Here is a 14,213-nt window from a genome sequence, read left to right on the forward strand (position 1 = left end):
TTTATTGTTCAGATTACATTTGTTCCTCTTCCCCCCCCATAACTCCCCTCCTTCCAGTTCCCGCCCCACCCTCCGCCCTCACTCCCCACCCACTGTCCTCATCCATAGGTGCACGATTTTTGTCCAGTCTCTTCCCGAATCTCCCATTCCCCTTACCCCCCCAAGAATAGTCAGTCCATTCCCTTTCTATGTCCCTGATTCATTATAATCACCAGTTCATTCTGTACATCAGATTATTTATTCACTTGATTCTTAGATTCACTTGTTGATAGATGCATGTTTGTTGTTCACAATTTGTATCTTTACCTTTTTCTTCTTCCTCTTCTTAAAGGATACCTTTCAGTATTTCGTATAATACTGGTTTAGTGGTGATGAACTCCTTTAGCTTTTCCTTGTCTGTGAAGCTCTTTATCTGACCTTCAGTTCTGAATGATAGCTTTGCTGGATAAAGTAATCTTGGTTGTAGGTTCTTGGAATTCAGCACTTTGAATATTTCTTGCCATTCCCTTCTGGCCTGCAAAGTTTCTGTTGAGAAATCAGCTGACAGTCGTATGGGTATTCCCTTGTAGGTAATTGAGTCTCTTTCTCTTGCTGCTTTTAAGATTCTCTCTTTGTCTTTTGCTCTTGGCATTTTAATGATGATGTGTCTTGGTGTGGTCCTCTTTGGATTCCTTTTGTTTGGGGTTCTCTGCGCTTCTTGGACCTGTAAGTCCATTTCTCTCACCAGGTGGGGGAAGTTTTCTGCCATTATTTCTTGAAATAGGTTTTCAATATCTTGCTGTCTTTCATCTTCTGGCACCCCTATTATTCTGATGTTGGTACGCTTGAAACTGTCCCAGAGACTCCTTACACTATCTTCACACTTTCGGATTCTTTTTTCATTTTGCTTTTCTGGTTGGGTGTTTTTTGTCAAATCTTTGGTTTGATTCTTGTGCTCCTCTGGTCTGCTATTGGGTATAATATTCTTTATTTCAGTCCGTGTATGCTTACTTTCTAGTTTCTTTGTCGTAGCATGGAGGGTCTCATTAGTTTTCGTGAGGCTCTGCACAAGTTTATAGCAAGCCCTCAAAATTGCGATTCTTAGCTCCATATCCTCCATTTCTGTCATGTTTTTTTGTCTCCGCATCTTTTATGCTTTCTTGGTGCACCCCCTTGTGGTCTTTGTGCGCAGTCTTGTTCTAGCCAAGCCTTAATTGTTGTAGTTAACACTAGAGGGATTTGACCACCAGGCCAACTGGCTGTTGGAATCAGCTGTGTGGAAAACTTCAGTCCTCTGGGGAGGCGCTAGTCCAGCCTTTGCCTGAGGCGATTGGCAAATGGCTCTGTGCAGGGCCTGGGCGGGGCGGGCTCAACAGGGCGGGGGGAGGGAGCAGCTATGGCTGCTCTCAGTCTGTCTCCAGGGGCTCTGCCTCTCTGTCCCCACAACCGCTGCAAACCTCAGAGGGACCGTAGCCAGACAGTCCCGCTTCTCCTGTTTGAGTCTGGGTCCCTAGAGACTCGCCCGGATCTGTAGCCCAGAGTCTGAGACTCACTCCTGATTGAAAACGACAACCGCGCCCTCAGCCACCAGCCCGCTTTGCGCGCGCACCGCCGCACCACCGTACCTTTAAATTTTCCACACTGCGCCTCCTCTGGGCCTCGTAATGCTGTTGTTTTTCCTTCTAGTTGAAGAGTCTCTCCTTAGCCAGCCTTCCTGTGGTTCTGGGTGATGTCCGTTCCGTCTTTTAGTTGTATTTTTAAAGTGGTTGTTCGAGACAGCAAACTCTGGTGTTTACCTATGCTGCCATCTTGGTTTCTGTCTGTTGATCTTATATTGGGCAATCTTACTAAACTAACTTATTACTTCAAGTAGCTTTTTTGTTTAAATTTCATTGAATATTCTACATGAATGATCATTTTTGTCTTTATTCCTATGTACATAATGTGTCTATTTTCTCTTTTTTGCTTTTAAGATTTTCTCATTGTCACTGGTTTGGGGCAATTTGATATGTATTTATGTTTGGAGTTTATTAAACTTTTTGGGTGTATTTATAGTTTTCACGAAATTTGGCAAATGTTTGGCCATTGTTATTTCAAATATTTTTCTGTCCTCTCCTTCTTATCCTTTGGGGACTACAGTTATACCTCTTTAGGCTGTTTGAAGTTGTCCCACCTCTCACTGATGTTCTTTTCATTTTTTTAACCATTAAGTTCAGTGGCATTAAATACATTCACATTGTTGTGCAACTATCACCACCATCCTGTTCTAGAACTTTTTCCTCATCCCAAATGGAAACTCTGTACCCATTAAATAATAATTCCTCATTGTTTCCTATGCCCAGTCCTTGGAAACCACCATTCTACTTCCTGTGTCTATGAATTTGACTACTCTAGGTATCTCATGTAAGTGGAATCATACAATATTTGTCTTTTAGTCTCTGGCTTGTTTAAATTAACACACTGTCTTCAAAGTTCCTTTTAAAGGCAGAATAATATTATCTTCATTTTTCAAAAGTCCTTTTGCACTGGCCGGTGTGGCTCATGTGGTGGGCATCATCCTGTGCCCCCAGAGGTTGCTGGTTCGATTCCCAGTTAAGGGCACATGTCCAGATTTTAGGCTCTTAAAACATCGATGTTTTTCTCTCTCTCTCCCTCTCTAAAAATCAAACTATTTTTTTTTTTAATCTCTTCTTGTGTTTCATTTTGAACTATTTCTATTGTTATGTGTTCAGGTTTATTATTATTTTTTTTAATAATTAAATCTTTATTGTTCAGATTATTACATTTGTTCCTCTTTTTTTCCCCCCATAACTCCCCTCCTCCCAGTTCCCACCCCACCCTCTGCCCTCACTCCCCACCCACTGTCCTCATCCATAGGTGCATGATTTTTTTCCAGTCTCTTCCCGAATCTCCCACACCCCTTTCCCCCCCAAGCATAGTCAGTCCATTCCCTTTCTATGTCCCTGATTCTATTATAATCACCAGTTCATTCTGTTCATCAGATTATTTATTCACTTGATTCTTAGATTCACTTGTTCATAGATGCATGTTTGTTGTTCCTTTTTCTTCTTCTTCCTCTTCTTAAAAAATACCTTTCAGCATTTCATATAATACTGGTTTGGTGGTGATGAACTCCTTTAGCTTTTCCTTATCTGTGAAGCTCTTTATCTGACCTTCAATTCTGAATGATAGCTTTGCTGGATAAAGTAATCTTGGTTGTAGGTTCTTGGTATGCATCACTTTGAATATTTCTTGCCATTCCCTTCTGGCCTGCAAAGTTTCTGTTGAGAAATCAGCTGACAGTCGTATGGGTACTCCCTTGTAGGTAACTGACTGTCTTTCTCTTGCTGCTTTTAAGATTCTCTCTTTGTCTTTTGCTTTTGGCATTTTAATTATGATGTATCTTGGTGTGGTCCTCTTTGGATTCCTTTTGTTTGGGGTTCTCTGCGCTTCCTGGACTTGTAAGTCTATTTCTTTCACCAAGTAGGGGAAGTTTTCTGCCATTATTTCTTCAAATAGGTTTTCAATATCTTGCTCTCTCTCATCTTCTGGCACCCCTATAATTCTGATGTTTGTACGCTTGAAGCTGTCCCAGAGGCTCCTTACACTATCTTCACACTTTCGGATTCTTTTTTCATTTTGCTTTTCCGGTTGGGTGTTTTTTGCTTCCTCACATTTCAAATCTTTGACTTGATTCTTGCGCTCCTCTGGTCTGCTGTTGGGAGTCTGTATAATATTCTTTATTTCAGTCAGTGTATGGTTACTTTCTAGTTGGTCCTTTATCACACCATCGAGGGTCTCATTAGATTTCCTGTACATCTCATCAAGTTTATCGACAGACTCTAGAAGCTTCTTGAGAGACCTCAAAAGTGTGGTTTTGAATTCTATATCCAGTAGCCTGCTTTCCTCCGGTTCTGTACTTTGTGGCCTGTTTCTTTGTCTTGGCATTTTTTTATGCTTCGCTGTGTTGATAGAGTGGCTTTCCGTGTTAAGTGTCCCAATTACCTGAGGTAGATACTCTTGGTGCACCCCCTTGTGGTCTCTGTGAGCAGTCTTGTTGTAGTCAAGCCTTGATTGTTGTAGGTAATTACTACTTGACCTCCAGGCCAACTGGCTGTGAGAATCAGCTGTGTTTGCAGTGGGAGAACTTCTGTCCTCTAGGGAGGTGCTAATCTAGCCTTTGCCTGAGGCTATTTGGCAAATGGCTCTGTGCAGGGCTTGGGCGGGGCGGGTCCCACGGGATCAACAGGGTGGAGGAGGGAGCAGTTATGGCTGCTCTCAGTCCGTCCCCAGGGGCTCTGCCTCTCTGTCCCAGCAACCGCTGCAAACCTCGGAGGGACCAAAGCCAGACAGTCCCGCTTCTCCCGTTTGAGTCTGGGTCCCTAGAGACTCGCCCTGATCTGGAGCTCAGAGTCTGAGGCTCCCTCCGATTGAAACAGACAGCCGTGCCCTCAGCCACCAGCCCACGCTGCGCGCACTCCGCACCTTAGTATTTTACTTCAGCACTGCGCCTCCTCTGATTCTCAGTTCCTCCTAGTTGTAGAACTTCCACTCAGCCAGCCTTCCTGTGGTTCTGGATGATGTCCGTTCCGTCTTTTAGTTGTATTTTTGAAGTGGTTGTTCAAGGCAGCAAACTCCAGTGTTAACCTATGCTGCCATCTTGGTTTCTCCAGGTTTATTATTTTTATCTTTTGCAATGTCTAATCAGGTATTAATCCTATTACATGTGTTTTTCATTACAAATATTGTCATTTAATCTGCAGAATTTTGAGTTGGATCTTTTTATGTGTCCATGTCATTATTTGACCTTTTGAATATATATAATACACTTTTTTATAACAGTTAATTTCCTTGTCTGCTAATTCTGTTATCTGGGTCAATTAATTGATTTTTTATTCATTATAGATAAATTTTTCTACTTTATTACATGCCTGATCATCTTTGATTGGATGCCAGACATTATGAATTTCAGTATACTTTTATTGATTTCAGAGAGGTAGGGAGAGGGATAGAGAGAGATAGAAACATCAATGATGAGAGAGAATCATTGATTGGCTGCCTCCTGCATGCCCCCTACTGGGGATCGAGCCTGCAACCCGGGCATGTGCCCTGACCAGGAATCAAACTGTGACCTCTTGATTCATAGGTCGATGCTCAACCACTGAGCCACATCCGCCGGGCCTGAGTACTTTTCTATTTCTTCTAATATTCCTGAGCTTTGCTGTGGAATGTAGTTTAATTACTTAAAAACAATTTGATCCTTTTGGGTCTTGCTTTTAAGATTTGTTCAACTGGACCAGAGATGTGGCTAGTCCAGGGCATGATTTCTTAATATCAACACTATAACATTTTGGGCCAGATAATTCTTTGTTGTGAAAGGCTGTTCTGTGCTTTGCAGAAGGTTTAATAGCATCCTTAGCCTCTTTAGGTGACCCCTAATTGTGATAACCAGATGTCTCCAGAAATTGCCATTTTTTTACAAATTGCACCCCCCTTCATTGAAAATTACTGCTTTAGGATTAATTTTGCCTCAGTACTCTGACAAGATCTTCCTGTATAATCTACCCAGTGTTCCATGAATCATGAGATGTTGTTTTTCAGTCTGGCTGTTTGTGAAAGGCACTGTTATTGGCCTTGGGTAAGTACTGGGCACTGTTCCCTCTGATCTTTTGGATGGTTGGTTGTTTGTGGGTTTTTTTTCAGTCTTTTTTTCTTTCGTCACATACATTCACTGAGCAGCACTCAGCTTCACATTCAAGGGAGACGCTCTGCAGATCTCTGGAGTCCCATCTTAAATCCGTTTGGGCTGCTATAGCAAAAATACCAGGGATTGCTTAAACAACACACATTTATTTCTCATAGTTCTGGAGGCTGAATCCAAGATCAAAGTGCCAGCAGATTTTTGTCTAGTGAAGTCCCACTTCCTGGCTAATAAATGGTCCTCTTCTAACTGTCTTTACAGGGCAGAAGGATGAGAGAACTCTCTAGGGTGTCTCTTATAAGGTCACTAATTCCATTCATGAGGCTTCTGCCCTCATGACCTAATCACTTCCTAATACCATCCCCCTGGGGGTTATGAATTTTTTTGGGGGGGACACAGACTTATTTAGTCCATAACAAATTCTCCGTGCATCTTTCTGCTCGCCAGTATTCTATCCCATGAACACTAGCCACCTTGATCTCTTCGGACTCTCAGCTCTGTCTCCTCAACTTAGCAAGTCTGCCAGGCCTCATCCAGTTTCTGTCCGGTGCCATTCTGTCTAAAAACACTCAAGGCAGTAAGCTGGGGCAGTAGGGCTCACCTAGTTAGTTCCTGTCTCTTGAGGATCTCTTCTGTTGTCTGATGCCCAGTGTCTTGAAACTGTTCCCCCGCCTCATATATTTTGTCTGCTTTCTGGTTGTTTCAGGTGGGGGGTTAAATCTGGTCCCTCTTAGAAGCAGAAATCCCTTTAACTGATAATTAATTCATATTAATTATTGATTAAAGCCAAAAGTGTTCTTAAACATTTACTAACCTAATTTCTTCATTTTATGGATTTGAATGAAATCTATAGCAGTCATATTCTTCGTTTAAAGCCTCCTATTTCCTGTAGTTCTTATGGCACAACATAAATATTAAATTGGTCCTAAGCCTTCTATCATCTTTTAATATACCTCTTCAATGCAGGTTTTCACAGTGTTAGCTAAATATGGGCCCCTAACTATATGCAGTAGCATACAATTAAAGGACATGCCCCAACCTGATGAAGCACAACAGTGGAATGCGTCATGTTTTTAGGGCTCTGCCACAGCAGGCTCACAGACTTCCAGGAGGCTTCCTTGTATGATAACTCATATTTTCTAGTAGCTAACACACCACCACCATCAAAGCTTGGTCTGTTAGCCTGATTGAGGGTCTAAAGAACTGGTGATATAAGAAAGAAAAAACAATGAAAAAGAAGATCGTTTTGAGCAGATTATGATACAAATCTATACTGAAAAATAATGCTACAAGGATGGGAGTGACTTGGAACCCATTGATGGTAAGCTGTTAGAAAGAGAAGAAAGGTAGCAAAATAGAAATAAAATAACAGAAGTCAAGCCTTGTTTTGTGTGAATGAGCTTCACAAATTTGCTGCGTTGTAACTGCTGCAGAAATTGTAGCATGTGCTTGTTGGATTTTCAAGGATGAAGTAATTTATTCAGAGCGGTTGGGGAAAAGATATGTACATACCTTAGTGGGCAGGATGAAACCATGTGGCTATGTATATAAATAAAACAGTGAAATCATACGTTAATGGAATATTATGTATATTTATGTATTCAGTGATATGCATCAATGTGTATAAATTCCATGTGTTAAAGTGTATAAATCATAATGCTTTGGCCTTTGCGACAGGTGATTATATGCTCTAAATAAGAGTTGAGAAAAGAGTTTTTTGTAGCTCTTCAGTATATAAGAATTAGATAGCCTTTTTAAATGTGCAGATAACTTATGGATGGATATGCTGTTAATTTTCCAAGACTGAAAAGCTATTGTGTATTGATAATATTAAGATCTCTGTTTGGAGACAAAATATGATTTAAGGCTTCCAAAAACTAGGATTGCTTTTTAGTAATTAAGAAATAAATATTTAATGAGAGTATTTCTTGTTTGCTGAATATTTGTGATGGTGTCCATGGTGCTCATGTAGTTAAGTATCTGCCTTTTTCAAGAGTGTGTGTGGGTAGGGAGAGAATTCAGAACAGTAGCAGCTTTTTACTTTCCTCAGCATAAGGCAGCATAGAAGCTGTTTCATAGCCAAAAATGCATGTTCTAAGGGAATGCTAAACACCAAAATCAGGAATTATTTATTACATCGGAGTAGAGGAAGGGGATGCTATCAGGAAAGGACATTTACTTGTATTTATATTTGGTTTTGCTTTTGAAAGCAAACTTTTTAAATAAAATTTAACATGTGGAGAAAAGTGTAGATCGTAAGTACATATAGTTTGATGAATTTTCACAAAGTGAATATATCTGTAAACTAATACTCATATTAAGAAACAGAACATTTGTATTGGATCTGGGTAGTGGCCACATGGATATTTGTTGTATCATTCTTTTTTAAGTAATTTAAAGTTTGCCTAGTATGTTTTATAAATATCATCTCAGAAGGAAATATGGTTTTGAGAGATCTGGAAAATGTCAGAAAACCACAGGCCTTACTAGTTGAGAAATTTTAGGGAAATAGGTTTTTCCCATGTAGGCCTTTGTCTCCCGTGTATCTGATAAAGTTTATAAACCTGATACTGGTCCAAGTTACTGAAAGTTTTAAAATGGAAAAAGAACATAAACAGTGCTGTGTGGGATCAATGTAATAAAAATTATTTGTACTTTTTGGAACAATACATTCTTAGCCATTTATAGTTTGCAATATAAAGTTTGGGTCCTCAAATTTATGGATTTGTTGAAATGACAGTTTTGGTTTTAAATTTTTATCACTAAAATCTCGATAGTTTAAGAAGGAAATTCCTTATTCAGTTCTATAATGGGATACTCAAAGTATAGAAAAACTGAGCTAATAAGATATTTATAAATATTTATATCTAGCTTAAAAGCTATATATCTGTTATAGAAATTGTTATTTGTATAGTACACAGAAATATGCTTGATCTAAGGGGTTTCCTGAAATTAGTTATCTATCTACCATTGTGGTGTGTTTTTTTTTGTTTTATTTTATTTATTTATTTATTTATTTAAATGTTTATTGTTGAGAATATTACAGGTGCCCCTCCTTTTTCCCTCCATTGTTTCCCCTCACCTGGTTCCTGCCCCACTCCTGGCCTTCTTTACCCTATTGTCTGTGTCCATAGGTAATGCATATATATATACATATAAAATCTTTGTTTAATCTCTTCCTGCTCCTCCCCATCCCTCTTCCCTCTGAGAATCGTCAGTCTGTTCCATTTCCATGCCTCTGATTCTATTTTATTCACTAGTTTATTCTGTTCATTAGATTTCTCATTTGTTTATTTTGATTTTTAGATTTAATTGTTGATAGATATGTATTTAGTACATTTTTAATGCTCATATTTTTTATCTTTTTTTCTTCTATTTCTTTCACCAGGTAGGGGAAATTTTCTGTCATTATTTCTTCAAATAGGTTTTCAATATCTTACTCTCTCTCTCTTTTTCTGGCACCCCTATAATGCGAATGTTAGTACACTTGAAGTCCCACAGGCTCCTTATATATCTTCATATTTTTGGATTCTTTTTTCAATTTGCTCTTCTGATTGGGTGTTTTTTGCTTCCTCATATTTCAAATCATTGATTTGATTCTCAGAATCCTCTACTCTACTGTTGAATCCCTGTATGTTATTCTTTATTTCAGTCAGTGTATGCTTAATTTCTGATGGTCCTTTTCCATTTTTTGGCATTCTCACTAAGATCCTGAAAAGTCTCACTAAGTCTTTGAGGTCTCAAGAAGATTTTTGAGTAACATTATAACTGTGGTTTTGAACTCTATATCCAATAATTTTCTTTCTTCTATTTCTTTCATTTGTGACATGTTTCTTTGTCTCTGCATTTTGGCTGCTTCCCTGTGTTTGTTTCTATATATTAGGCAGAGCTGCTATGTCTCCTTAATTTGGTAGAGTGGCCTTGTGTAGTAGGTGTCCTAAAGGGCCCAGTGGCTTAGCCTCCCTCACCTGAGCTGAGCACTCTAGGTGTGCCCTTTTGAGGGCTGTATGCATAATCTTGTTACAGTTGAGACTTTATTGCTGTTGGTGTCACTGGAAGGAATTGACCTCCAGGCCAATTGGCTGTGGGGACCAGCTGCAACTACAATAGGAGAGCTGCTATGCAGGAGACACCCCTATGGAGCAGGACTTGCTTCAGTGGGGCTTTGGTGCTCACTGAATCTGCCCCTTGAGTGTGTCACTTATGGATGTGTAGAGTTGTAATCTGGTATGGTCTAATGCTGACCACTGGGTGCACTGGCTCTTGGGTCTCCAGGAAAGTGCAAAGTCAGCCATTGCCTGGGGCCACCCAGCAGGAACTACAGACAGATCTGCAGATTCCTCCTCTTTGTATCTGGTTTGGAAGTGCCCAGGCGAGGCCCAGCTGTGAAGTAAGGCAGGCTGGTATAGTGCCAGGACTTGGGCCTTTTATTGATAGGTTTGGGGCTCCCTGACCCAGCTGCAGCTTATTTGAGAGTTTTTAGCGAAGTCTGAAGCCTGAGCAAGGACAGGTCATTCATATGCAAAAGTGGCTACACACAGGTTGGGTGGGGGTTGCAAATTGGATGGGGCAGGGTCTCAGGGAATCACTAGGGCAGAGCAAACAGAAGTGGCTGCCAGTCAGCCCTCCTACCGAGGAGGTCCCAGCATAGGAACCATGACCCCTGCCAGCACCTCTGTCTGGGAGAAAGCTATCCTCAAGTTCCTGCCCCAATGCCAGGTAATCTAGTTCCTCCTCATATGCGTCTGTGTCCCCCAGAGCCTTGCCCTGACACTGGAGCGCAGAGGAAGTAAGACTTTGTAAGTTCAGTTTGTGCATCGACCCTTTAAGAGGAACAGCTGGGTCTCCAGCAGCCTCCATGTTACTGGAGCCCCAATCCCTGCTGGTTTTTACAGCCTATAGTTATGGGGACTTATTTTCCCAGCTCTGGGAGCCAGGGCTGAGGGTCTGGTGTGGGGCTGGGCCTCTTGCTCCTCATGGGCCTCCACAGAGATGATCTCCCTCCTGATTAAAAAGTGGCACATGTGAGTGCTCATCCAGCCCCGTCTGCAACTCTGCCCCTCCTACCAGTCTCAATGTGCTTTCTTCTTTACTTCTCTGATTGTAGGACTTCCATTCAGCCAGCTTTCAGGCCGTTCTGGATGATGGTTGTTCTATATTTTAGTTGTAATTTTAATATAGTTGTAGGAGGCAGGAAGTACAGGCATTTACCTACACCGCCATCTTGGTTCTCCTGTGGTGTTCTGTTTTGTTTTGAAATATATTTTTATTGATTTCAGAGGAAGGAAGAGGGAGAGAGTGATAGAAACATCAATGATAAGAGAAAATCATTGATTGGCTGCCTCCTGCATGCCCCCTACTGGGGATTGAGCCTGCAACCTGGGCATGTACCCTGACTGGGAATCAAACCCTTACCTCTTGGTTCATAGGTGATGTTCAACCAGTGAATCACACCAGCCAGGTTTTTTTGTGTTTGTTTTTGTTTTTTAATGTGGTGTTTTTTTTCTTTTTGGAAGAGGGGGCAATACTTATTCCATGAACATGAAGATTTCTGAAATTTACTTTTTACATATAATAAATCTTTACATCTCATTTTATGAAAAGTATTAAAATGGGATTTTCTCCATTGCTTTCAATAGTAGGCTTTATATAATTAAGTTATGGCTGCTATGGTGTGGAAAAGTCATAAAAAATTTTTTTGTAAAAATGTTTGGTCATTAGCTTCCTTTATGTTAATGGGATAATAGGCATAAATTATTAGAATTTTAACCTATTGAAAACCACTCATTATTGAATATTTGTTTCTTTATTCTAGAAGCCAATAGGGCAGTGTAGGTAAATTACCGTTTCTGGTATGTTTATGCGTATTTGGTCTTCAAAGGAGTTGCTAAGACACACTGAAGATTTTGTTTTGTTTTTCTGTTTTCCCTTGACAGACAGTGGAGGAGGAAATGGCTGGTCCTAATCAACTCTGCATTCGCCGCTGGACAACCAAGCATGTGGCTGTTTGGCTGAAGGATGAAGGCTTCTTTGAATATGTGGACATATTATGCAATAAGCACCGACTTGATGGAATCACATTGCTAACATTAACTGAATATGATCTCCGGTCTCCTCCTCTGGAAATCAAAGTCTTAGGGGACATTAAAAGGTTAATGCTTTCCGTCCGGAAATTGCAGAAAATACATATTGATGTTTTAGAAGAGATGGGGTACAACAGTGACAGTCCCATGAGTTCCATGACCCCTTTCATCAGTGCTCTTCAGAGTGCAGAGTGGCTCTGTAATGGGGAGCCTTCACATGACTGTGATGGACCCATCATTGATTTGAATTCTGATCAGTACCAATACATGAATGGTAAAAACAAACATTCTGTTCGAAGATTGGACCCAGAGTACTGGAAGACCATATTGAGTTGTATATATGTTTTTATAGTATTTGGTTTTACGTCTTTCATTATGGTTATAGTCCATGAGCGAGTGCCTGACATGCAGACCTACCCACCGCTCCCAGATATATTCTTAGACAGGTAAGTTTTGTTTCTAGTTGCCAAATTTGTAGAAGATTGCTATAACAGCAATGATAAAAACATATTTATAATAACCGCTATTGTTCTTTTGATTGATATATACTTTTCATTTGCTTTATCTGATAATATAGAACAATATGCTTTGAAATTGCCTCTTTCTCTTAGAGTAAACCAGACCTTAACCCTAGGTGAGTGAGAGAGACCACTATTTAATTTATTTTTCTGTAACTATATTATAGCTCCCTGGGCACTTCAGATTTTAAAGGGGTTTCCCAGAAGTTTGTAATAAATGAAATTTGGTTACTTACTTTTTTTTTAATGATGATCAGGGTTCTGCTTTTCCAAAAATATGGAGAGGTCTCCTATATCACCAAATAAATCGGGATTATCACAAATAGTACATACTGATTCATTGATAGTATTCTGTTGTTTTTATGAAATTCCAAATGAATAAAAGTATTAGTAATATTAGCATATTACTAATAAAGGGTAATATGCTAATTAGACCGGGAGGCCTTCTGGACAAAGCCATGGTGGCGGGGCTGAGGCAGAGGCAGTTAAGGGCAATCAGACCAGGAGGGGAGGGCAGTTGGGGGTGATCAGGCTGGCAGGGGGGCCAGTTGGGGGTGATCAGGCTGGCGGGGGGTGGGGGGCAGAGTGGTTAGGGGCAACCAGGCAGGCAGGCAGGTGAGTGGTTAGGAGCCAGCGGTCCTGGATTGCGAGAGGGGTGTCTGACTGCCGGTTTAGGCCCGATCCCCTAAACCGGCAGTTGGACATCCCCAGATTGGACAGGATGCAGGCTGGGCTGAGGGACAGCTCCCGCCCCCCCCACACCCCTCGTGTATGAATTTTGTGCACCGGGCCACTAGTGTGTGTGTGTGTGTGTGTGTGTGTGTGTGTGAAAAATAAGACTAGAACAAACCTCAAAACTGTTGGTTTTTATATTTGTGATTTTTATTTTTAAACTAAGGGGGTCCACACATCGACATTTTTATTTTTCTTGCTTTTAAAGATTTTTAAATTAATTTTTAGAGAGAGAGGATGGCAGAAGGAGAAAGAGAGAGAGAGAGAGAGAGAGAGAGAGAGAGATATGAGAGCAACACATCGATTGTCTTCCTTTTGCATGCCCCCTGCTGGGGATTGAGCCCACAACCCAGGCATGTGCCCCGATTGGGAATCGAACTGGCAATCTTTTGGTGCACAGGACAATGCCCAACCAAGTCACACCAGCCAGGGCTATATTTGTGATTTTTAAAAAAGTATTTTAAAAGTTTGTAGTGCTTTCTTCTTTATTTTTATAAAATGTTTTACCCTTTTGAAGGTGCCTAATAATTCATGTTTTTTAGTCAAATGGATTAAAATGTCCACTTTGATGGCAGGATGACATATATATCCATATTCAGTCCCCTCTCTAACCCCTACTAAAAGCATAGTATAGAGGTTTTTAATGTTTGTTTGCTTTAAGTTGTACACCATAAGAATGGGTCAGATAAGAGAGAAGAAAACAGCCATACATTTTTGGAAGTTTGAAAGCAGATGAGTGGCAACTAGCAAATCTAAAATAACCTATTCTGAAACAAGTAGTCAAGAAAGCTAAGAACCAACCCAGTCTATGTTTCAGATTTCTCAAAGCTCTGGATATTGGAGGTGAAAGAGTGATAGATACTAAAATAAGAATTAAGTGGAAGCTGTTCAAGAAGCTTGTTAGATCCCTGTATCTCTTTCCCTATTCTATACAGTTTTCCCAGCTGAAAAGGAGGGCCCCCTAAGGAAATAAGGAAGAAAGCATGTGGCTATCTGGGAATGAGTACTCTAAGCAGAGGAAACAGCAACATGCAAAAATCTGAAATTGGTAGTATGCTTTAGCATGTGTAAGTAACAGCAAGTGAGAGATTGGGAGAACAGTTGCAGATGAGGTCTGAGAGGAGACAGGAATCCAGATTTTGTAGGGACCAATTGTAAGAGCTTTAGCTTACATTTTGAGTGAGAGGAAAACTATTGGGA

The 14,213-nt window shown here is 40.5% G+C and overlaps 1 protein-coding gene across 2 annotated transcripts in view; it reads left to right on the forward strand.

Annotated features, from left to right (window-relative positions):
- The window catches only part of SAMD8 (sterile alpha motif domain containing 8), a 65,269-nt gene that overhangs the window by 26,764 nt on the left and 24,292 nt on the right, over positions 1 to 14,213 (forward strand). The window contains exons 1-2 of one of the 2 annotated variants that reach the window (XM_070433045.1): positions 6,588 to 7,001; positions 11,617 to 12,209. In XM_070433045.1, the coding sequence (XP_070289146.1) occupies positions 6,975 to 7,001; positions 11,617 to 12,209 (620 nt within the window). In that variant the 5' untranslated portion in view covers positions 6,588 to 6,974. Of the gene's footprint in view, positions 1 to 6,587; positions 7,002 to 11,616; positions 12,210 to 14,213 lie in introns of those variants that run through there. The other variant, XM_070433044.1, reaches the window with a different exon arrangement.

The sequence above is a fragment of the Myotis yumanensis genome, unplaced genomic scaffold (genome assembly GCF_028538775.1).
Source record: "Myotis yumanensis isolate MYYU_CA2020_CCGP unplaced genomic scaffold, mMyoYum1.0.hap1 SCAF_13, whole genome shotgun sequence".
Classification (NCBI taxonomy): domain Eukaryota; kingdom Metazoa; phylum Chordata; class Mammalia; order Chiroptera; family Vespertilionidae; genus Myotis; species Myotis yumanensis.